The sequence below is a fragment of the Argopecten irradians genome, chromosome 8 (assembly GCF_041381155.1).
Source record: "Argopecten irradians isolate NY chromosome 8, Ai_NY, whole genome shotgun sequence".
In the NCBI taxonomy this organism is placed as follows: domain Eukaryota; kingdom Metazoa; phylum Mollusca; class Bivalvia; order Pectinida; family Pectinidae; genus Argopecten; species Argopecten irradians.
The window spans coordinates 9,923,276-9,950,681 of record NC_091141.1 but is presented as its reverse complement, the minus strand read 5'-3'; the positions used below and the strand labels follow the sequence as shown (position 1 = coordinate 9,950,681).

General features: G+C 33.6%; 1 protein-coding gene across 6 annotated transcripts in view; it reads right to left on the bottom strand.

Moving 5' to 3' along the window:
• The window catches only part of LOC138329302 (ras and EF-hand domain-containing protein homolog), a 37,493-nt gene extending 17,624 nt beyond the window's left edge, over window positions 1-19,869 (bottom strand). For 3 of the 6 annotated variants that reach the window (XM_069276202.1, XM_069276203.1, XM_069276204.1), the window contains exons 1-4: window positions 19,684-19,869; window positions 15,221-15,651; window positions 1,606-1,755; window positions 631-721 (exon numbers count right to left, since the gene is read on the bottom strand). In XM_069276202.1, coding sequence (XP_069132303.1) covers window positions 631-721; window positions 1,606-1,755; window positions 15,221-15,510 — 531 coding nt within the window. In that variant the 5' untranslated portion in view covers window positions 15,511-15,651; window positions 19,684-19,869. Of the gene's footprint in view, window positions 1-630; window positions 722-1,605; window positions 1,756-7,738; window positions 8,806-15,220; window positions 15,652-19,683 lie in introns of those variants that run through there. The other 3 variants (XM_069276199.1, XM_069276201.1, XM_069276198.1) reach the window with 2 other exon arrangements.
• Window positions 19,870-27,406: the final 7,537 nt, after the last annotated feature.

Here is a 27,406-nt window from a genome sequence, read left to right as displayed (position 1 = left end):
CAGAATTAAAAATTCCTCCGATCCCACGCACAAGAAGACGACATGGGGTGGGACTATTTTTTCCGAGAGGAAACAGCTGATAGAATAAAAGTGTGAGGACAATAACAATGGGTTATACGGTAAAATCGTGTTAATCAAGTCAATGCTGATCATCCATGCGGAAAGGAATGTATCTGGATTTCTGAATGACGTTATGTTAGGTGTACAACAACACAAAAATTCAAAAATTATGAAAAATATAACACAAATAACTTACAAATATCTTGCTTACATGAATGATGAAGTATACTTATAGGAGACTAATTGCATCTAAATTTGAGGGAAATGGTGATTCGTATAATACGCCTAATAAGTTAACAATGAAAATGTAGACCAAACTCCAGGGAAACTCAGTAAATATATCGTTTTATTATCTAATCTATTTCCGTCTACTTGAAATATTTTTACCCTCTACGAAATTGTGTAAAAATCGGTCAGTTATGTATATCGTATTTTCATATTCGACAGCTATTACTTGGACCAAAACTATTAAAGTTAATTTATATATCATTAAAAATCGTTATTTCTTAATACCTACGATATTCTTATTTGTTTGTTTTTAATTATATTTATCTTATCGCATGCACAAACCTTCTGTCTGATTTTCTCTTCCATTTTCTTCATCTCTTTTTCCATTTCTTCCTCCAAATTTCGTAAATGTTTCTCATGCTGATCTTTCTCTCTGCAAAGAACATAACAATTTTTAGAAATAAGACCTTACCTTAAAATGATAACAAATCCATTTTGACCACCTAGACGTCTCTAGTTTCCACTACTAACTAGAACAATACGTTATCAAGCGTGCCAGTAAATGTAAATTGTCCAATTAACTTGTATTTCCGATACAAATAGCCCCATTAGGGAACATGTAAATGTCATGGTAAACTGTGTTCACAAACACTACAAAGGTCACCTCCAGTACATTCCACAGATATGTGACATAATCCGTTTCTTTAAAAGAATAACGCGAGGCATCCTATGATGTGAAACAAAATTGACTTCAGGTCATTACGATGTTTTTCGTATATTTTGCGTATTCGGTTTGGTATTTTAGATTGGATGTAAAACCATTTTAATCAAAAAAGGCTTTAACAGACACAGTCAATCATGTCTATAAAGAACAACAATGGGACATAGAAAGTACATTTATTCTGTGTTTGAATAATTAAGAGTTATCTGCGCTTGCGGGTAGGTATTGATTGTGACGTCATGTCTTTGCGAGCCGAACGTCGTACTTTTCGGAAAAAAACGACGTGAATTGCGCCCACAAAATAATGACGTCACAATGGATGCCTACCCGGAAGGGAGCTAATTTGTTATAATCAAAGACGGAATAGCTAGACAGATATCCCTTATATAGAAGTAAATTATATAGTAAATGACAACAAATGGGGTTGATGAGTCCTTTACATGTGTCATTTATTCAGAAGTTTCCTTTAAGGACAGTTTGACTGTAAATATCAGACAGGTCACATAATCGTTTTGCATTGTATTGAGTTCTATAAAATCAGAAATAATAACAAAACATAATATCACCTATTTTTATTTTTAAATAATAGTCTTTACCTTTTGAAGCTCTTTTCAAGACGTTCGTTTTCCACTTTGTATCCACGAACATCTTTAATGACACCGAGGATGATGGCTTCAAAGTTCTCGAGGAGTTCCTGGTTTTCACTGGCATGGAGGTGTTGATACAGTTCACAAACTTGTTCCTGGCTGAAAAAAGAGAAAGCAGCATACAATTAACGTTCCGATAGAAATGTACAGTTTTGAACAACAACAAATTTATTTAAATGGGTCAGCAATGATGTAAATACAAATGAATATTAAGGCATACCTGGTTAACAAGTCAAAATGAGTAGATGAGTAGCCGACACGGATTTCAGATTTTCTCCAATATAAAACCTATGTAATTGCATCATACAATACATAGATAAATATACTTAATTGATATTGTTTGTAAGTATTATGAACTAGCTGGGGAAACAAAAGGCACCAATCATAATGTTAAACAAAATCAAAATTTCGATTAAGCCACATAGCTGTATACAACAAACTTTGTTGATAATACTAAACGACAAAAACTCGTATTACTGATTCCAATACAATAGCAAACAAGCAGATTACAATTATTATAAAAATATCATTTAGAATTTTGGCTCGCCGGAATACAACTGGTTTCTAGATCGTAAATTTAAACTTAATTTAAATTTTAAAAACTCCGTATTAGATGGGAATAGATACAGATCTAGCGAATACAGAGCTTTATTAGTATTTTCTTGTATGCCGTAAATGTATTTTGTATTATACAATGTACAACGTTTCATAACTATTCAAACAATAAAGCACTTATTCGCATGGATGACATGTTTAGCAATTTTATTGGTTCATCAAGACGGAGAAATTATTGAGCAAACCGGTTTGTAAAATATTCATACATGAACTGCTTTATGCTTATAAACAGGTGTATACGTAGAAACAGGTGCAATTTTGTCATTCATTTCTATCTACATAATTATCATCTGCATTAAAACACTTAAACGTAAACTTCAATTCACTACCAATCATGTACAAAGTCACTTTACTTTGTCCTGATATATTTTTAACAATGTCATCTCTCAATTTGTTTTAGCATTTAGAAATATTTCCTATAATAATATTTGCCTTACAATCAGTAAAAACAATCTTAACTATTCAATATAGATTAATATTTATCATGATAGAGTAAAACACGGTTATTAGCAGAGTTCGTCATACATATGCTACAGACATATTATAGGAACCTTGTTCTGGAAAGCACTACCGTTAAAACCGTAATTCGGTTTAAACGTGTTTATTATAAACGTGCTGTAATGTAAGTAAATTTATGAGGATGATTAAATTAGTTTTTTTGATTAATTGTTGGTTGAAAGACTGAAGCATGTTTTACTTTGATATCTATTTATATATTAGCACTCAGCAGTAAAAAAAAAATGGGGACAATACAGGATAAAAAATTAACTTGATTTATTACCATTAAGTATATAATTAATTATTTCATTGTTTAAATATCTCCAGACACAATTGTTACATGACACCGTGCTTTATTACTACCTGTATATGTATTATTCAGTACCCTACATACAAACAGTTTGTTCACCATTTCGTTTAACCATATCAATCAGCAAGTGTTACTAGAAATGTCCTTGTGTGAAGTACGTTCATAAAAAGCTAATCTATGTCAAGTCTTGAGGTTCAATTGTCAGGTAGATTTGGGTTTATGGTTGTTTACATAGATTAGGATTAAACACCTTTTTTTATAATTCATCATTGTGTTTTGATATACACATCATTAATAAAATTCATTTAAGTCGGATAAGCTGTTAATTATGATTAGAATAGTAAAACGCTATATATTTTTATGAATGATTTTGAGCAAATTTGATTTTTTTTTCTCTCTCGAAGAAATTGCATTTTAAAAATACGTTTTTAAATATCATCATTATGCTATTATAAACTATTTTCGCTCTGGATAGATAACAATAAAGGTAAATTCATAAACCGACATCTGAAGATGTACCAGAATGGTGATATGATTGTTCCAACTGAGAAAACGTCCTATATTTCATCAACGAATACCTCTTTACAAGTATAGGACAAATTCACCTAGCCAATAGTTATACTAAATGGTTATAAAGTATTGAAGTAATGTAATCTTAAACAGAAAAATCCTGATTTGGTGCTGATAAAAGAACATTAGGGTCATTAACAAATTCAGCAATAGCTATATAAGAACATTTAGATAACAAAAACATATATTGGTACAGCGTAGTTCGGCAATCATCTTACAAATCAAACAAAAACTAGTTTACGATGACAATGCATACATTGTACCTAACTTTAAATGAGGGAAATTGAACTTGCTTAAAGCAAATTATATGCAATTGGGTTATCATCAGACAAATCTAATTTAAGGAAAATGTATATACCTGTTTGAATATACCACAGATACTAGTTATGAATAATTTAATTGTCGGACGATGATGTTATCTCACTTGTGAGCCGTGACAGTTCTGCGGAATAATAAATATATATACATGTATGTCATATAAAGGCATCCTTTGTATAAAGTAAACATAAAAAGGATCAAGAAACCTTAGCTTTTTTATACAAGGGAAAATGATTTACTGTGAATCAGTCAGTATTGTTGAATTCAGTTTTCGTGGATGCTTTTTATTTTATTGAAGTTGTTGACACGACCAAAATTAGCATTAGAGTGATAAATATTTTGTGAGCTAACCTCACGCTGCCTTTCTGAAACATATGACGTTATGCACGCAAGCTAATGACGTCAAAATCGATACCTACCCGCGCAAGGGCAGAAAATTCTGCAATGTGTAGATTCAACATATTTACCAGAATGAATCATAAACCGACCAACATTGGTTTGTTGTCAGTTTACAAATAGAGATTTATGTTCGAGATAACTTTTACCTAGATTGATACATACATTTAGTCTTACCATACCAGTTTATTATTGCATAAATATCGAATGTCAACCACATGTTCGGCAATTATTTAACAATTTGTTGTTATATTCAATAGTATACATACTTGCATAGCTATAATGATACCTAACATAGTGAATAGCTGAATACATTTATCATATCCTAAATTCTATTTTTCCTGAAAGTTTCTATTCAGAAACGTATTTTTTACATACATAACATACGTAAATTTTGTAGATGTCATTCTGTTATTCTTGATCGATTGCTCTTTATGTCGTTCATTCTACTGCTACTAATCGTTGAAATTTCAACCTGCCCTAGTGTACAAATCAATATTTATATAAAGATTGCATATCATGGAAGTTGTTTTTTTCACTCTTAATGAAGAGTCTGAAATACCGCTATCATCAAGACGTCCACTAAGTTTTGATCATCGTCTTATTAATTGTAAAGCCATTCTCAGCGACAACCTCTGTATTTAAAAACCGTCTGCTGAAACAGTCTGGTAATTTCGTTTGTGTATTAAAATAACTAGAACATTTGTCTTTGTCCCATATGTTGATATTGTAGACAAATGTGACAGTAAATACATTTCCAATTGAAAATCAATCTTAATGAAGTACTTCGTGTGATTTGGAGGAATATGTTTATCACCGATTTATTCCCTAATTCGAATAAAGATTTATATCAATGTTTGTCATTTATAGACTATATCAAACTTCTCCACCTTCCAGCAATGTTATTCTTAAGATTATAATCTTCAATTCTAATTTACTGTCATAAACGTCTTGCTACATCACTAAGCATTTGTTCAATAGATAGTATATACAGGCTGACCTAGATCGCGATAATGATGTCAAAGTTTTGTAACTATATCGTCTAATCTCTCAGGCGAATTTCACAGATGATCATACGCGACTGACCATAAAGCAGAATTAGTCACAATGTTGTTACGATCAAGCCTGCGGCTATTATCGTTTTGTAAGGTAGATTGTATCTTATACGAACGTGTACCCACTATGCTAGGAAATCAAAACAAATTACATTGGAGCTGTTGTAGTTATACTTGCTACAAAAATTTCCAATACAAATCATCCAACATTATTTACTCTATGTAAAGTTTGTCTTCCATCATTTATCGTCCAAATATATGATGTTAGTAGTGAAATACTATTATTGTAAATATTTGCCTAATTCAGCAGAATATACGTGACAGTTCAATGTATACATGTCTACCTATATAACCGGACCTCGGAATCATACCACTCTTATCATGAACTATGTTGGATATGTTTTACATTCCAAATACCATTTACCACGCCCTGATAATGCTGAACGCAAATTTAAAATATAAACTATTAAAGGCATACGTCAACCTTGTCTTTAAAGATACCAAAAACACAAGAAAATAAGTTATATTCAAAGGCAAATGGTCTTGACACGCAGGTTAAACTGTGTTGAAACAGTACATTTCGGACCCAAAGAGGTCGTAATTAGAAAATGTTCTTTACGCAGAGGTGGTCAATAAGACAGGTTTTAATGTCATTCGCATGATGACAATGTCTCTTCTGACAAATGCCGTAAGAGCTATATTTGCTGTAACCTCGACTTAAAATGCATTAAAATTTAAAAGTATTTCTTTTGAAATATGACAGTCTTAAAACAAATTTATCTGATGCATATGTATATAGGGGTATCCATCCGAAACAGAAATGAGTGGGAGTCCAGGTTTTTTTTAAACATTTTACTTAATCTCAACAACATGACATGATACGTCAGACACGCAAATCAGACATATATATCTATAGTAAACCCAGACCTGATTGACCCTACTCATATAGTATGTCTATTCAAACGAACAGATGATTAGTGAACTTTATATTCATTGGGGCATAAAACAGCAATTGTCTGGTTAGAGAGTACGTGACACGACCCCCGGCTACTAACTTTTTGTACCACAATACCACCTGTCACGGTTGACCATGCTAGACGTCATTTAAAAGAAGTTCATTATTATCAGAATATTATCCAGTCTATGTATGGAATGAAAATTTATTTTACGATGGAACACAAGGTTACTATAGCAAAGCTTGATGAGGTTTTGTATATATAAACATTGATATAAAGACCTCTTTGTGTAGAACTTCCCACATATGAATAGCATGTTTGTAGAGTATTTCAATTATATAAATGTTCCTTTGTATATTTCAAATATATGTAGTAGCATAGCAAACTTAAAATCATTCGACCCAGATGGAAGAATACTTTAGATTTTATAAAATGAAAATTCAAACGTAGTCAATATTTGACATGCTCCTCATATCTACATACTAAAGCCATGAAGCATTTCTACAGTTCGTTATATTGGACCAATTATGTATATGACTTAATATGTAATTAACAAACAAGTGGTAATGCAAACATTAACATAACTATGATCATTTTTGTTTTGATATAAAACATACCATCGTGAGTTCTTACAGTCAGAAAGATCATGCAGATATTCAGAATTGCATGCTAACTTGGTGCACCGCTAGTGTTTCTAAGCCCATTAGTCTTTCCATGTATATATCCTTCAGATCTGGAGATTGTTTACATCCTTCAGATCTGGAGATTGTTTACATTGTAAACAATAATTAACTCAGCATACATACGGCATTCCGATATAGTTTCGTTATGTGGGGCTATCCAAACACTCGAAAGGAAAGAAGAGCTAACAATGGGCCCGTTAAAGATTACCTTAATTGGTTAACCCAACTGTTTTGTTAGTATCCTCATTGAGTACCTGTTATATATTTACTAAATCAGTTTTTATAATCAACAGAACACCATTTTCTTATTCTAAAAAATATTAGAAAAAGGTAAATAGATACAGTGGAACTACCATAACATAGAGTTGAAAAAGAAGCTCTAAAAAGCAGCAGTGGCTAATCCATTTTAAGCATATGCCATCCATTCCATATGAAAGATAAATGCGATAGGTGTTTATCAGGGATGATAAGTTACAAGTCAGATTATAATGTAAACACTAGCTTAGATGTTAGACCAGTGACATCATCTATCTTCTTGCAACAAGGTCATATAATAATAAGTTATAGAAGGGGTCAAACTTTTGGCATGTACTGAAAATGCGATAAATGTAACGAAGATGTAGCTGCAATAAAAAGACTGCAGTATGAGTGGCTGGGATTCATAAGCTGCGAACAACCAACCTCTGCTCTGAAAGTCCATCGAACGTCGTAGCAACATCATTTAATGAATCCACTCGTACCCTTGGCTTTGACCTTGGTGATGCTCGTGGGGACCTTGTGGAAGTCTGAAACCCAGGAGAATGCCCCGATAGGTCCAGAGCTAGGTCTTTCTTTCGGATTTTTCCATCATCGTCACTGTCGACGGCTGAGAACACGATGTCCAGCTCCGATGCTGACAGATTCAGTCGTTCAGATAGAGATTCCTTGGTAAATATCTCGTCTTCTGACTGACCGCTTGATAAGGTTTTACAGAGAAGAGGTAGACGACGATGTACGGGAGGAGTCTTGTTCTGAACTCCCGTGGACATGGGATCCTCATTTACGCGTTCCTCCATATGGTACAGGGCCTCGCATCTTACAAACACTCGTGGAATGTACTAAAAACCGAATTTATACATCACAGCGTTGTTTTAACTGCTGTCAATCGTTGTTGTTAATTTCGGACATATCAGCAAAAAGCATCCAAAGCTTCAAATAGCTTCATGAGCGTTACTCGTCCTTTTCACCTGAATGTTTGTTGTGATCACAAAAAATATCCCTGTCCCAAGACGAACCGGTATACACAATCAATCGCCCAGTGGAAGTTTTCTTAAATTACGTCTTACACTGAGCTGACATATACTATGAACTAATGCATCCTACATCGCAGTATATCCACTGTCAAGGGAAAGATAGTCCGGTCGCCATTGAAGATAAGGTCTCTATTACATTGATGATAAGCTCGAGGCTACAAGCTAAATTTGTCTATTACACTCAATGATAACATTCACTTTTCGACAGGTGCTTTCTCCGTGATGAGTAGGCGTTTTCAATAAACACCCGGCTTGTTTCCCCCAACCACGTTTCTGAACTGTAGGGGTATCCCTGGTCGTACATGTGACAAAATCTACCCGTCCTCTCTTACCTTATATATGTACCTCAGGTAGGTAAGCAATTCGCATACACATCGCTTACAATGTGAGAAAGCTACACAAAATAAGCAGTGTAAATATTAGTTTGTCTATTTTCTATCACGCACTTTAAATGTTTAAATTCAGGTGTTTGCCCTAGAACGAAAGACGTTAGCCAGTGAAGCGTAGCATCGTGATAATAATATTAGAGTAGTGTTTAGAGGAAGGATAGACGATTGAGTCGTGTCTATGACAGGTAACAATCTTGTGACACTACAATTTATGTGTTCTACTTAATCATAAGTTCCTTAAAAACAACAGAGGAATTTCTCCAACATAGTAAGCTTACTGGTAGCACCAAGGTATGGTGGACGATTTCGGACATTACTTAAATAACAAGTCTATCCAACAGGCATAACTTCTCAAAATATGATCAATCTTTTCCAATATGTTGTTTTATATGTACACGATAATCACACAAAAATGTTAAGAAGAGGGTAATATCGGAGGTTTTATAAATATTCTAATTTTTTATTGATCTAAAAAACTGACAATACTTTTAAAACACTGTTCAAGATATTAAAATCCTCGCTTGATACGCACTTAAATACACAGTTGTTACATATGTGAGATCCGGTTAGCGTACATTTAAAGGAAGCCCTACTTAGAGTTATGTAAGTCTACGAGAACCGTCTCAATCACTTAACACCATATGGAATAGGGTATTTACAGACCTGTTAACATATCTAATGTTATGTTCAAACACGATGCAAAACAATGTTGATATTAGCATTAAACTTGAAAAAATAACCACGCGTGACAAAGTTCTATTAGGTATAAAAATATCCAAATAAATTCCGATTAATTGTGTGGAACAGTAATTAAAACTAATTTAACACCTGTGCTATCTGTTCAGTGCTACCATCAGTTTTACTGAAAAACAATGTCAGCAAACATCGGGTTTTTTTTTGTCATTTAAAGGGGTTACATAAAAAGACAGGTCATTAAAAGATAGTGAACTAAAATCCAACTACATGCTAATATTTTACCCTTGCTTTGGATTGTTGTTTATTTGTATCAATTATTTTAAAAACTACTACGAAACCTACGGATTTTTCGTTAATACAAACTTGAGTTATTAAAGAATTAGAGCGGCTCGTTTTCATAGTTTAAGATTAATTTGAAAAAATTACACAATGCGGGAGTTTTAATACTCATACAAGCTTGCAACATTGCATTTTATTTTTAAGCTGATTAGCGATTACCTGTAATTTCACTAAGTAGAAAGTTAGTGATCCATTCATATTGGCAAACATACATGTGTTACATGTGTTAATTAGAACATTCATTTGCATACGCCAATATGCATCAATGACTTTGTTATCACAATGCTATTGGTAATAAGAGGTAAAGTCACATAAAATGCTGTATCGAGCCATACAATGTAAACAATATCAACATTATTGGCAAAGCAGATTACTGTAGTCGTCTGGTGTTGTATTTCACTCTCTTTTTGATATAACAATGTTACAACAATTGGAAATCCAATTAAATTTTTTATACCGAGACTAGTTATCACAACACCTAGCATATTGGATTAATAGCTGACAATAAGTGATGGGAGATATACATGTAAGTTCCTATTATTTGTCAGTGGTGTTAGGCAAACAACACTGCTGTTTTGTTCCATTAGAACTCTTCATTGATGTAGTGGACATCATACAGAAGCTTCGTATTCATACGACTCTGTACATGTAATGATGTTAAAGGGGGAAAAGGGTGATGTTGGAAAGCGATTAAAAGCGAAAATCTGTCAAAATAAAATATATTAATATTTGTGGTGATTGAGATGACGCAAAATATCACAGCATGAATAATTTGGTGTGCTTGTTTTTGTTCGTTTGTGTTTCTTTTAAACAAACTCTTTTAAAGTATGATATTGCCGGAATATATCGGAACATTGCAATGGTTGTTGAACTCTAATCCGCGAAATGACAAGTGATTGGTGAAATATGTCAGATAAAATTATTATTAAAGATTGCAAAATAACAATCATTTCTTTTGAACTTAGTTTTCTCGTTTAAGACAAATTCGTAATATTTGCAAATATAATCGGCTATAATTAAGATACCTATAGATAACACCAGTACGGTAAGTAGATCTTTGTCATTATCGCTTATTCTATGGAGATATGTTGGATGTGAATTCATAAACCAGAAGAGTGTGAATTCATAAACAAGAAGACAAACTACAATGTACATCAAAACTTTAAACTAATCAATATAAATGGCCTTAATTAACTAGATATCATTCGGTATATATCAAATTTTAGGATATTGACTATCCAGTTCATAGAATGCATACCTGTATTACTGAAATTTTACGACACACATACCACGCCTACGACTAGCCTACGCGTATTGATTTCACGACAACAACACATCAATAATGCTAGAGCAATTCGACATCTGCTATTAAATATTCAAAAATAACAAAATCATATTTTTAAAAGAAAGCATTTTCGTCATGCTTTCAAATATAACATTAAATTTGATTGATTTTTTCTGAAAAAAAATAGATGTATTGTTTATTTCTGACCGACCCATGCATGCTATCAATGTCCCTTTATCATTTCCATTCTGTTTCATCTGTATTCCTATGTGCATAAACCAGTGGTGTCAGGTTGTTTTTATTTCATTTCATATTTGTCATTGCATTCCGATGCTCCTGAAGCATTTGTGATGACCAGAATGTGTCTTGTTCCTTTATGGAAACATAAATTACAAAATTAAACAAATTCTCAAGATTTAGCCTAATTTACTTGCTACAAAATTTGATTAGACTGACAATATTATTACCGAAACTAAGATCAAAATGAAACTTTAAAGATCAATAACTGCACCACTTTTAGACCATACATCCCGGATGATTTAGACGATTGGTAACAACCTCTGGTTTTGCTTTGGCCCTTATCTAAATCATACTAATTATCCTCTCTCTGGAGGTATGTTGAATGCTTCACATTTCAGCTTTACAGTAAGAGATTGAACAGAAATATAATTGCCGGACTTGGATCTCCGATCGGTAAGGTAATCATCAGATATAAAATCAAGATTGAGGATTTCGTTATTTGTTACTTTTTTCTTCGTTTACCGTAAATGTACATGTACTTATTCTGGCGCCATCAAAATGTATCTCAAAAATAATTCTGAACAGGTTATTGCAATGATGAATATGCAAATGACAATAATGGCTAAATAGAAATATTCAGCCATAAACTGTTACCAGATTGGACATACAGTTGATATGAAGCCCATCCAGAAGATACAATGGCGCCCGCTTGGGCGTCTTGAATATTTTTATTTCTGACGGATGGGCTTCATATCAACTGTATGTCCAATCTGGTAACAGTTTATCATCTATATTTCCATTACGATCATTAAAATTCAAAAATGTACGTGTATATCTTTTGAATTTCCCACTTGCGCTAGTGTTGACGTCACCAAGTTCAATTAGCGGAACAGCCATAGCATCGATCAGCTTCTGAATATAGTTTCCCACAAAATGGTTTGAAACAATCGAACAAATGAAAAATATGCGATGACAATTTTGAATACATGCTATATTCGCAACACGATAATACTATTGGAAGACCACACAACTTTAAAACCGACCTTTTAAATCATTTGACCGTTATGTACAGGAGTGAGTAAACATTATAAATATATTGTCACAGACGCGACGGAAATGTTCAATATTCATACGCTTGACCATATGGGAGTTCATAGCCTGATATACTCCTATCTGGCTTTACATATATTGTAGATTGAACTGGACACTGAAAGTAGAATGGAAATATATAGATATTCAATTCGCGCAATATATACTCATTAACAGTTTTCAATTCTGATTTAAGCATTTTGTAAAAACATACGAGTTTCAGTCATTACCTCAAATCATCGAAACTTTTTACCCTCAGTATCATGAGTCTAAGACAGATGAAACAGCTATATGAATGATCTAATTCAATATTGCTAATTTGTCCTCCCGACATTCTATCTTTAATAGTGTTCATTTTTCATTTCAACAAATTATATTGCAATTTTGCACCAGACAAGTCATATCCAAACAAAAACTATTATGAAACAATGTTTTATGAATTTAAATAAATATATTTATTGTAATAAATAATCTCTTCAACCTATCAGACACTGTCGTGGAACTTCAATCTGATGATTACTGTTTTGGTTAATGTGTAGGGACATGTAAATAAATACAGTGCCCCACTGTTTTATAAGGCTAAAAGAGCAAGCCGGTAAATCACGAAATAGGTCAGCGTTTAGATTGCTGGCAGAATTTCTGAGTTGACGCGATTTTTCATAATCTTGATATTTCTAGAACCATTGTTTTCAGAGACTGTGTTACGACAGAAGTTAGTTTTATTAAATAAAAAAGAAGTGTTATCAATATCAATTATCTTGTGCTCAATATATTGATAAGCACACACCCATGCCAATGTACATGTATCATGCATTTTTCAGTTTTCATACCCTTATATCATATTCTCATTACCTAATGATGATATTAAATCAATATGATGACATGATATTTAATCTATTTACAATACATATGTTTCTTTGTTATGTTGATATGTGTTACACTAACCCAGATAAAATCTTTGTAGTATTTGTGTCGACCAGCTGGATATAGAGCCCGTCAATACTTAATCATCAGCCTCTCTCTATTTGAAGATGATAATTGATTTCACGATCATGTCGTACGATGTTTATTTATTTGAGAGAAGTATCATCCTCACAAAAACGCTAATCAATTATCAATCTTATCGATTCTAACACACAGTTAGGACTTATAAATGTGGCAATTTAACAATGCGCCATGTACCTTAAATTTTTCTTTACAAGAATTATCATAATGACGGTTGATTTTAATATGTCAATTTCATCTATCTTTATTTTAATTCGTCAGTCAACTATGTCCTGAACATCTGTCACCACGTTCTAAACATAGACTCCAGTGTTGATGATTTGTGTCCTCGATAATGACACGATACTGCAGGCGAATATCATATCTCACTTTCATTACCCTACTTTAATCAGATAATTACAAAAACATTATCTTAACTCATGTAGTTTTATAACTGAGGTCATCATGAAACGCCATTGAATGATTTATTCAAAGTTGTTACAAAACATAACAAAGACATTCAGATATAATATAAAAATTATGTTGCCATATAGGTCACCTATACTTTGAGGCAAATAACCATATTGACGTGGATGTGAATACTCTAATGATTATCTTTGGCTCTAAGCACATCGGGATTTATGTTCATAATATGTGGTCAGTGCAATGCATTCTATATATTCCTTTGTTTAATAAATAAAGCATTGATCTCGAAATAGTTTGAGCTAAAAAAGGTGAGATCAAACTTTTTTTCTTAATTTCTTTTAATGACATTCCAATAGAATTATTTTTACTCTCAAATACAAGTATAACTGCAAACCAAATTCCTTTCGCGTGCGATTTACTTTCGTGATCAAAGTAAATTCGCGAAAGTTTATTTCCATGAATTAACATCTATACCATATATTTGCGTTTGGAGTAACTGGTTGTCGCTCAATAGGTTAACCAAGCTTCAAACTACAAATGGTTTTGCTATAATCTATTCTATCATTTTCTTGATGTCTATTTGAACGCGCTATCTTTCCTTGGTATACTAGACGGAAAAGATTGGCGTTTCCATGTCTAGGTCATACTACGAACACGTAAAAGGCGGACGGAAATAGGTATTTAGTGGGTTCTATACATACAGGATTATTGACAGCTGGAAGGAGGAAAATAAAAACGTATTCTGTTTTTGTATATTACAGAATTATCTGCCCTTGCGGGAAGGTATCACATTGTTACGTCATTATTTTGTGAGCGCAATTCTCGTCGTTTTCTCCGAAAACATTGACAACACGCGCAACAAATGACGTCACACTCAATTATATCTACCTGCAAGGGCAGATACCACTGTGATATGCAATACAGATCATTAAGGTGTTCAGTACTCAGAGTTTTATATCTTGTTTAGTGTTTACACATTAAACATACGAGGAATTATAAAATGAAACCCTTTTTATTTCAATTACAAAAGCGTATTTTCTCAACATTTTGCTAAATACATGTAGCTTGAAGAATTATTTCTAACATATATCAATAAATTATGAATGGTAAGTATAGAGCAAAACTCGTTTACATTGAGATAGTGGAACTAAAGGGGCGTAACTCTAATAGAAAATATCAGAACACCATGTGCTCTGCCAGTGCAATATTATAAACGCTATCTATTTATGGTTTGACACGCGTCTACTTACCGATATTCCGAAGTCTATGATATGTAAACTTTTTGATTTATTGTCGGAAATCCAAATCCAAATTATTTTTATCAATCGAAAGGAATATTTTTTTCTTCTTAGTCTTCTAGACTAGTAAACTAATGGTAAGCTTTCCTGCAACCATAAAATATACAAACAGGTTTTGAACTTACCATGAGAGTGCCTTCAATCCTTCATCCAAAGGACCGACCAAGTCCTCCAGGATCCCATCCTGACTCGATGTCCGCCTCTTCTTCACCTGCCGGACACAGTCCTTGTAACTTCTTCGGAACTCCGGCACGGTGATTTTTCCATCTTTGTTTTTATCCAACAGACTAAACAAATCATCAAGTTCTGAAGGAGCCAAGTCCGGAAAGGCCACTCCTAGTTCTGATTTATCAATATAACCGGAACAGTCGGTATCCAATGCAAGGAAGAGATCGTCTGCTGAACAGTCGTCCATAGTTTAATCACAATATAATCTACACTATTGACTACGAAAGTTGAGAATATCAGAGAAATAGAATCAGTCGTCTGTCACGGGTTGGACACTACCATTCTTGCTTTCATGTTGTTACGGGTACATTGCGTTTTCTCCTTTGTCCTGAAATGCAATATTGCGTAATTATATATTAATCCCACTCAAAGCATACTGTAAACCAATTTATTTTCGCGCCGTCTTATTTTTGCTTTTCCATATGGAAAGGCGCTTGTCAAGAAGATTTAATATCGCGATATTGGGTCATGTAGTTCTACCGTTTATGTGTCCACAGCATTGACATTTGCATATTACAGAGTTAGCTCCCTTGCGAGTCGGTATCCATTGTAACGTCGTTCTTTTGTGGGCGCAATTCATGTCGTTTACTTCGAAAAGTATGACGTTATGCTCACAAACAAATGCATGGCGTCAGAATCAATAACTAGCCGCAAGGGCGAATAACTCTATAATATGCAGATACAGAATTTATTCGCATGTCAAAATAATTGCGTCTCCTTAATTATGTGTTATCAGAAAAAGATGGATTCCAGGCAGTATCCCCAGTATTGCAGTTTGGTGTATTGCAAAAATATTTGAATATGTTAAATTGTTGTCATTTTATTCTCCAATTATGATTTAGTTTTATAATTATTTAACAGTATTTAACAGTGACATAATGACTTCAAAATTCTTGTGACACGTTTGGATTTAAGTTAAGGAATTTGATGTAATTAATATAACTTATTATTTGTAATGGTAATGCAAGTATTTCCTCAAATTATGTTGGAGTCACATCGATTGATTGAACGCAGAAATTGGATTGTGAATACAATTTAGACTATTCTGAAAGCTTGTAGTGTGCAGAATTATATTAAGAAAGGAAAAATGCAAAATTAATTTAAGAGAAATATCCTGTTCCATTACACAGCCGTCTCTACCTATTATATCTAATCATTAATGCCAAGTTCAATAATAAAGCGTTCGTGAATACATACGACCAAACGGGCAAGACTTAAATGGCTGGATATGTGAAAACACCGAAATGTCCCTCTCACTAGATGAAATATACCTTGTATTTATCAAGAAACAAGGAATATTCTATTTATTACATTTTCTCTCTTCCATTTACAGAAGGCCATCACTACTAGTTCCGTAAATGATTATCCCGCCATGGCATTTTAGATTTATTTGCCCTTGCGATTATTACGTCGTATGAAGCACTGCATGATATACGTGGTGAAATAATATCTGTACCATATTTAAAAACAAATGCAAATGAACTGTTTATTTCAAGGTTGATGCTGCAGGGAACATAAATACTATGACTATGAGTCATTATTAATTTGACATACATAGTTTGACAACGATCGAAAGGTGAAATGACTGATTCGGTCACTGACCGACACAGATATTTCAACAAATTTACGATCTTTCAGATATATATTTATTGTTGAATTAATGCATTTAACGCGAATCCCATATCCAATGGATTTAATTGTGTTTTGGTGCTCATACACATAGTGTCCTGCTCACCAACAAATCAAACAATGTGACGGTAAGAAGGTTCTGTATGTAGTTCACTTGGGATTTTGGAGACATAATCTGTCAAACAGAGGGTGAAAATACATGTTATTGACAAAAGCAAACATATTGTATTCTGTATTTGCATATTACATAGTTTTCAGTCCTTGCGGGTAGGTATTGACTTTAATGTCATGTGTTTGTGAGCTTATCATCATACGTTTTAAAGAAAACGACACGAATTTCGCTCACATAATATGACGTCATAATCGATGGCTACCCGACGGGGAGGTAACTCTGTAATACGCGAAGGAAGGGAGGAATCTGCTAAGCAAGGGTATCACACTTTATTTCGCATTAACTATATTTCGCGTATTCAACAATTTAAAGATATTCGCGAATATAGTATCTAAGCATTGATGTCACTATTTCTTTAATTTCATAAAGATATGAAAAAATGTTTGCTAACTGTGTGAATCCGCCTAGCAGATTCTCAGAAAAGTTAGCAAATAATTCTTGTTTCATAACTCGATGAAAAACATAGTGAGATCAATGCTTATAATATATTTTTATGCCTACTTGACAAAATAAAATACGTTTTAATGTACGATTCCATTGATTTTTCAAGGGATTATTTTCCTAAATCAACACGTACCGTCAGTATCACGATAACCTCACGATAGATTAATTATTTGTATACACGAATTTATATGTTGTTATTACTTAACTTTAAATACAGTTATTTGTTAAACATTTTAAATCTGAATCGTGCTTGATATATCTAGGGAATTTACACGTACATTGCTATCTCGAAAATAGAGTGGTTTGCTAGAAACTTTGTCGCATATTTGGTAACAAAACAAATACAAGCAGCTCAATATATTTATAAGAAAATTTTCACTACACTTCAGTAGGCCTGAAATCTTAAATATCCGTTGCCCTTCTTTGTAGGACTATAACTACATAAAACAGAAAAAGGTAATTCTCTTAAAGTTACAATACCAGTAGTTAGATTCCTTTGGTTTTTTTATATTTTATCAATTTACACCAAATACATCAATGTTCTGATTTTTTGCCAAGAAAACGTTGCATTTTACGCTATTGGGTAAAGTTGACCAATTTGATGCATAGTTGTATAAATGTCAATATTTACGTATGTTCAGCAATTGTACAATACGGCTAAATTTATGATGTGAAATTGCTTTGTTGTGTCGTGATGTGTTCTGTAACCATACGCAAAATCACTGAAATCATCTTATGCGTTCCATAATTTCAGAGACTATATTTGGCATTTATTGTAACATGAATAAATTTAAGGACATTTTTTTTTAATCATTAATATCAGTAATATAATAAAGCCCTTTTCACACTGTAACAAGATAGAAGCACATGCTTTTGGCTCTATAAATGGATACTTCTATATAATGTGTAATAAAGTATTACACATATAGAAGTGTCCGTATATCTATAGAGCCAACAGACTGTGGTCGAATTACATAATTTTACATTTTATAGCAAATAACAACCTGTGTAATAGTCGATAGGAAAAGCATGTTGATGGGGTCATCAGTCGATATATCGGCTGAAATGCACCAGTACTCATAAGGTTTGTGTATCGCGTTACATTCTCATATCGTTATTAAATATAAACTGTAAACTTTTAATATTGATTCTAGCTGCACCTGGTGTATAAGTAATGACAGCGACGGCAACTGAGCAGTTGACTGTTCTAGTCTACATATATATTCCAGATTGATAAAATAATTTGAGTGACAACAAGCACCGTGACGTCATATTTCGTGAGGACGAATCTCACTTAAACGATGATATTTTACAATTTCGAAACCATGTCATTGCCCTGTGTGTTATAACACTATAAATATATTCACAAATATTCTAATAATTATAAATACGTCTTGTTTGAAAATCTGATTTGTCTTTTATTATATAATGCAATATGTTAACATTAAAAGAAAAATGTTGCGAGACTGTCAAAGTAAGTTATGATATCAATCCGTTCCCAAAATATCCAAGATTTCATATACATGTAAAATATACACGAACTTCCTCATGAATGTAATCCCAACTACAACTGGTTTTATATTGGTTTTATGATCCAACAAAGTAATATTAACGGAATCCAAACGTAGAATATATCACATATGAGTAAGATATCAGCAAAATACTCATTTGTATCGAATGTACCATTTGATTAGAACCAGCCGCTCGTGAAATGCCTTTTTATCATTCTGAATTTTGAATTTCCTTCTTGAACACCCAAATATTGCTGCATTGCTGCAAACATATATTTCAGTTTTCCTAAAATAAAGCACGTGCATATTTGTATGTCAAAGCAAAGCAAAATAAAACGACCAACACCAGGGAAAGATAAGGAGAATTGTTGTAAACATAATCATATTTATTGTTTTTAACATCAGGTCTATAAAGGTTACCGACACCAGATATAGAAGGTCAATACTCAGGCATGACTCAGAAACACATGTCAATTAGAGATTATTTACCCTGACCCAAATAATTAAAACATTTAAAACTTTTAAAACATCAAAGAGTTTTCCATTTCCTGATTAGTGACCCAACACCTGAGAGAGCCCACTGATAATGTGAATCCACACTTACAGTCGTTTAGCAATCCACAGAGCCGCGGAAGAATTTACACGGGACACTACCGCTTCCGGTATCAAATAAAAACAATCCAGGTATGATCCCGTATGTAGAACTTAGGAAAAGAGACAGGTAAACTCAGGTAAGAGATAAGTATGTTTGACGTTAATGTCGAGTTGTCGATAGAGCTGTTAACTGAGATGGTCGTTATCAGGAGAAATGAAATCGATATCCGTGTCACGTGACCATGATACGTATTCTGTGGAGGCAATAACGCCATATGTTGTCCCACGTGATTCTGTTCTGTAGCAATCGAGTATGTACGATCCGTATCGGTCCACATAGGTGATAACGTTAAAATTGAATTAAAGGTGCTCCACCGCCGACAGAGCATAAATGATATTCATTATTTGAACAATAATTGGTGTTTAATCGTGTATATATATATGTCTAATTAACACAAAAAATAATATAAAAATAATTTATTTTGCTTTTGGTGCATTCGCAATCTGTACTTTATTCCATATAGGATATAGTGCCACGGAATTTTTCGGGATGAAATTAATTATTTTTCATATTTTCAACATGATAGAATAAGAACCTCAAACTTTTCAATGGTGGTAATGGTGTAAAGCAAGTAACTTTTGTAACTGCAGAAAATTACCAAATCGTCTGCTCCTGTTTTTGGTAGTGAACAAATACCATTTGTCAGCGGTGGAGCATCTTTATGTTTGATGTAATATTAATTTATTCAATGTTTATAATTGTTAAAACGAAAAAATCACTTTTGTAACTACATGGATTTGATAAAAGGTATCATTTATTTTTAATATATGCAACACATTTTTGTCCAGGAATACAACCCTACTAGCCCTTTGTCTAGCAAACAATATTCCAGATATCCTATTTTTAGTAGTTGTCATTTATCCCATCAACAGATTCCCATTTACCTGTCTCTGTAGTAATTACAAACCATGTTGCTCTTTTTTCACCTGATACCGACCATGATTTATTACAATCCCAGTTGCCCGTCTATCCAGTCACTATAGACTACTATTTAGTCCTCATAATCTCGGTTGTTCTTAACCTAGCCATCATTTGGACCCACATACCCTTCTAAACAATCATTATAATCCCAGTTATTCTTCTATCTTGTCATCACAAATCCAGTAAATGCACCCATCTGTCCAGCAAAACTATCCGGGATGTTAACACATTTAGTCAGCACAAATCCAGTTACATATTTGTTTAGCTGCAATGTAGAAGCTCTAAAGACTTTTTAACAAAAAATGGTGTCTGTATTTGGCCGAAAGCTATAATATGCTGGATACGCATATTCGTTCTACCCTTTTTCCAGCAAATTCGCCAGATGTTGATATATATACATTTATACAGTCAAGACACAAATCTAAACTGTCCTTCTATCCAATCAACATAATCCCTGCTGGATCATTAGCTAACCATTTACCCGACAATCCACTCATCCTGGACCCAAATATTCACCTGTCTATCAATATCAATATATTAATATTTTTTTCAATAGCAACATATCAAAATTCCAATCGACCTGCTACCTGAACTCAATTTTATATAATGAGCCATTACAACGTCAACATCAATATGGCCAGTGTCCAGCCATCACCATCTATACGAACATTTTAATAAAGTTTCGGTCTCTTGCCATCAAAACGTAAATGTTCTGCTCGCCATTGAATCCTAGATACTCTGAAGTCCCAATGTAGGTTGCCGTTGCATATCTGGAAGAGTACACTGGCCACCAGTTGTTGATAAGACTTTCACAGCAAAGTTTTTTACTAGATTATCTCCCTCTAGTCTAGAATCATGTAGTAGAGACAAAATAATCAAGTCAATTTAGTCAAATTATAGTGATTTTTTCCAATATTCTATAGACTGGTGGCCATTCTACTGGAAGAGTTACGATGATTTTGTTTAATCAGGACTCATGTGATCTCGCCTCTGACGTCCCTAGAGAAAATATACACATAATATATAACTGCCGTCTCGTACTGAAACCTCGTACCAGGTTTGCCTCTTGCTAACGAAATTGCACAAATAATACTCATAATGCTCATACCCTAAATTAACTATATTTGACGAAAAAACCTGGGAAAACAGGAGATCAGTAGTCATTAAATCTACGGATTCAGTGAAAAACTTTGAAACCCTGAAGTCAATAAAAGGTATTTGATACTAGAAGTTGAACAGGAAAAATGTCAAATTTTAGTCCTTTTGACCTCCGTTGACCTTAATTCCTGAGGTATCCTAGTGCAATTTTCAGTATATTACAATGTTTTGCTCAAATTAATACATAATGCTTTAACACTTTTCTCCTTTAAAAACTACATGCATTTACAGAGTTTTACTCTGTACTTATGATTTTCAGACCCTGAAGAGACTATGAAGAGTTTTTTTTTTCATTCTTCTATATCATAGAATTGCGAATTACCCCTTTTGGTCTTGTTCTATAGGCCTGGGAGTAAAGACCGTACAATTTACAGTTACGACTGAATTTGGGACACGGAAGGTTTCAGAAAATTATCACTGAGTTTGGTTCAGTGGTTTTGGAGATCTCAAATGTTACGGCAAACGACGGATGATGCAGGGTGCCGGACAAGAGGAGATAAGGACGCACGTCGACGGACAAGAGGTGAAAAGGACGCACGTCGACGGACAAGAGGTGAAAAGGACGCACGTCGACGGACAAGAGGTGATGAGGACGAACGGCGGCGGACAAGATATGATAAGGACGAACGGCGCCGGACAAGAGGTGATAAGGACGCACGTCGACGGACAAAAGATGATAAGGACGAACGGCGCCGGACAAGAGGTGATGAGGACGAACGGAGGCGGACAAGAGGTATTAAGGACGCACGTCGACGGACAAGAGATGATAAGGACGATCGGCTCCGGACAACAGGTGGTAAGAACGCACGGCGGCGGACAAGAGATAATGAGGACGAACGGCGGCGGACAAGAGGTAAAAAGCACGCACGGCGCCGGACAAGAGATAATGAGGACGAACGGCGGCGGACAAGAGGTAAAAAGCACGCACGGTGCCGGACAAGAGATGACAAGGAAGCACATCGACAAACGAGTGGTGATAAGGATGCACATCGACGGACAAGAGGAGATAAGTTACTTGTAGCCTCCATAGGAAAGCAGTACAGATTTTAAGGAAGGTTCATTAACTTAATATTATTTCCTTAACTTCTGTCATGCTTTACTAAAGGAGAATCCTTAAATCTAAGGAATGTATGTAAAACTGGGCCAAGGTGACTTAAATGTGTGTTTGCTCCTTGACCATCAGATTCGGCCTCCCTTCACACTGTGTCACCATTGCCAGTATAGTTAGATAGCTATTGGGATTACAGTGCAAGGTCTGCTGGCTATGTACGATCCCGCTAGACACATTTGCCTGGTGAAACATGTGTTACCTCTACAGGGTGTTGACAAGTCGATATCAACATTAGTCGCATAACTCAACCACATGACTCACAATTACCAACGCGTAGTTTTCTGTATATTCAATATGAAACATTTTATATAACAGGCTTAAAAACTTTAAGGTATTAATTTTCGATTTGTTTACCTGTCTCCTGGCCCTAGTTTCACAAACTTCGTTTCCTTAACTCAAATTCCTCCAAAACGCATTACGGAATTAAGGAAAGCAAAGCAAGGAATTTTTCTAAACTTCGATAATATTTTAATATGGGGATTTTTAAGTTAATGTAGGTTCGTAAAACTGGGCCCTAATAGTGGAGCATGGTTTCATGTTAAACGCCTCATTAACATCCTCATCATTTCTGAGTGTTTACGATACACAAGCATCTTTTCAATTTGAAGTATTTGTGTCTTCATGTGATAGCGTGAAACAAAAGTCGACTGTAAGGAACTATATGATCACTGTAATATACTGTATACATCAAATTAATCTATCTTCATGGTCTTAAATAGACAATGTCAAAACCCTTTAATGCCTAGCTCGAACAAGAGTGGACTTGAGATATCACTTTGTTGAAGGCATAATATGGAAATAGTGTATTTGAGCACAAGCAAGTACCAGAAAGTAGAAAAATTATGTTGAATTTGGACCAGCATCATTATAAGCTTAAAGTCTAAAATGCAATACTCCGTATTTAACTACGAAGTTCAGAAAAAAAGTAAATAATTGACTTTTTTTCGATATTAAATAGATTATATGAAAATGACAAGGAACACCCAGACCTAGTCGTTAAGACATGTGAATGCTAGAAATAAGACAGCTGTTAAAGATGCTCTACCGCCGACGAATGATATATTTCTCTATCAAAAACAGGAGCAGACGAATTAGTATTTTTCTTCAGTTGCAAAAGATACTTACATAATGTACGTTACATCATTACCATCATTGAGAAGTTTGGGCTTGTTTTCTTACTTCCAGGTAAAATTATTAAAAGCAATTAATTGCGTTTCGAACAAAATGAATGGCACTATGTCCTATATGGAATGAAGTGCTGATTATGAATATACCAATAGCAATATAACATGCAATGTATATTATATTTGTAATTTTGTTTTAATTAAACACGCATTATCACGATTAAACACCAGTTATTGTTCAAATGATGGGTATCATTTATGTTCTGTCGGCAGTGGAGCATCTTTAAACGAAAAACACTTTAAAAAGAACTTATGGAAAATGCCAGACATGAACATGGACACTCAGGCAAATCAAGTGGTAAGGGAGACAAAACGTTTTCGGTGTTGGTAGATTTTCCGTTTGGGTTTACAGAAGTGGAAAAATAGACTAGTACAGTATACTTGCCATATTGGATCTAAGCACATTTGTCTTACTGGCAAAACGAAGGAAACATGGAACGAAGCTAGGGAATCAGATATTTTCAGAGAGATTATATCAAGGTAATATCGTATTTTTTCTTCCTACAGTAAAACCGAGTGCGTGCAGTGTAAATGAGTGTGTTTACAAAATAAAGTATACTTACAATTTCGTCGTTGAGCAGCTAAAGGTTTCCGAAATGTGTCTCGAACATTGTAACTGTGTACGGAGCTATCGAAAACATCCTCAATGCAAGTTTTACATTTCTCGATTCCTCCACATTTGTATTATAAGACGTTCTATCATCTTCGCTTAGAGACCAAGGGAAACCTTCCTATAAGCCATCTTCACTTGTCAAAATACATGATGGCTGTCTGTCAGGTTAGTCCTTTATCTAGAGTCCAAAAAAATATGATAGTTTGAAAACAATATCAGAAACCCTAATCAAGCTTTCGCTAATCAAAACTCAGGTGTCAGTCTGTAATAAAAAAAAATGTTTTCATAATTTGTCCTTTCATAATGAAATTTAACACAAATAGGAAGCAAATATCGAATGTGTGATTAGAAGATTGTCGATTGTCTGCCGTGTTGATGTGTGATCAGCCCTAAAATGTTGCATGTATGCATTGTATGCAAAAATGACCCGTTGGTGGGGAAACTACATAAAACAAACGTAGGATGTCACAATTTATTTCTTCTCTGTGATCTAAAGACTGGTAAGTTTTAAACTATCATAGGCCTAACTAGACAATTGTTTAAATACAACACTAACAACACAAATATCGGTGATAATATTACTGAAAATAATTAAAATATAAAATGTCAAATTCGTACATAAATGTAAATGTCATAATAATAACACATTTATCGACCTATTTTCCGCCACTTAATATCCATTTTATCGCTTCCTCGGGTTGATAGATATCTAATTTACCGTATCCAGCTGAAAATATGTCGATATTTGTATAATATATACCTTTTGAGATGCCGGGGTGATTCTTTTTAAATCCTAAAAACTCTTTGATTTCGTTGTCAGCTCAAACGATACAATTTATTTAAAAATGTATATAAATGAAACATCATCAATCTTTCCTAAAACTTTCCTGTAAGCTTTATTCAGCTTTTTACCAACATATAATTATAGTTCTCCTGTTGTTATCAATAGTTCAAACTAAGATATATAAAACTGTTCACAGTAAGAATAGAGATGTGGCAGACCCATATTTGGCTTTCCACTCTTAATGATGCAGTACATAATGTATCTCATTCTCAGAAACCACAAACATGTAATTAAGCGTAGTCTGATCCCGTGAGTGACCGAAGACTGAGTATTTAGAAGATTTTATATTACAGGAACTTTTCGAAATATCATTAGCGCGATTAACTTTCAAAATCATATCGCATAAACAATGTAAAAGTTTTAAAGATACAATTCAGTGAAGCTCATTCTGTTACATAACCACGAAGCAAAATATGGCTTAAAAGGTTAGAACATTCCTTACGAAATGAAGAACAAAAAAGATTGCCAAATTCCACGACATTGTTACGTATTTTAATTGATACCGTTGAAATTCAAAATCGTATACCAGTATAAATCTACCATTACAATATATATTTTGGTTCGCTAGAAATGTAAAATTTTGTGTTTAAATATCGCCAAATCTTGGTGTTATTCGTGTGTTATTCGTTTACATTATTCATTTTATGCATTTAAAACCATATAGAAGTTCCAGTCTAGTGCTTTTGCCACATTTTCACTCACTTAATCATTTTATTAAAAAAAAGAACTTTTTTGCATTTGGTTTCAAATTGATTTTATTTGATTAAAGTTTCAGAAATGTGGTGGGAAATGTATTTTTTGTATTTGACATACATGTATATGGTTTATTTATATATTCATGTTATTTTGTATTTTAGTACCAATCCATTTGTGACATAGTTAAAACGGGTACCTACTGACATACCAAACTATTTTTCTTACATTTTTCTCAAAAAATAACACTGACAATTTTCTTTATTTACTATTTAGATATACGCAATCTATGGTCACAAAAAGTATCTCCTATTATCTGTTTAGTTTTTTCTTAATATAATAATACCTGCTTATATCGGTGTGATCCAAAATGTACTCTAATGGTAGAATGACCCATGTACAAAATACGCAGTACTCATACCTTCACTATATGCTAATCATTATATATATAAAAGTTATCATAGATTAGTATTTTGTTATAATGAAATACAATGTATACGTGGTAAAGACTTGTTTTTAATTATGCCAGGATTTTTATGATTAAGTGGAGCAGATAAGTACAGAAATATGGCCAAATTGTGCACATTATGATAAAAGCATGAAACTTGACACAAATGAAGTGTAGGCCCCAAGAAATATTTTTGGCCACTGGGCAATCGCGACTTAGCCCTATGACGTCACTGGCAACCATTTTTTTAAGATGGCTGTTGATTTTTTTTTTTTTTTTTTAAACCTCATTACAGATCAATGCTAAGCATTGTTTACTGAATTTTCCCCCACTTTAATCATTGTTATATAATGTATGAATGAAGAATAAAAAAAATCCGTTATTGAATTTTGAAAATTAATAGAATTGAAAGACATTTTTTAGATATTTCCAAGATTGGAAGCCATTCTTTTTCTACAAAACCCCATTAGATATCAATGCAAAGCATTTTTTTTAAATTTAGGTAGTATATGAAGAAAAACAATCTGCCAACCAGAGATATGGATTTAGTAAGGAAAACAAATAAAAATTAATCATGACATATTAACCTTGAAAATTGGCATTTGTCTTTTAGAGATTTTACACTAACATATTACACATCATTTTAAATTTATCAGCTAAAGTCTTCGCTTCTCAATAACTTTGTCAAAAAGTCTAGAAT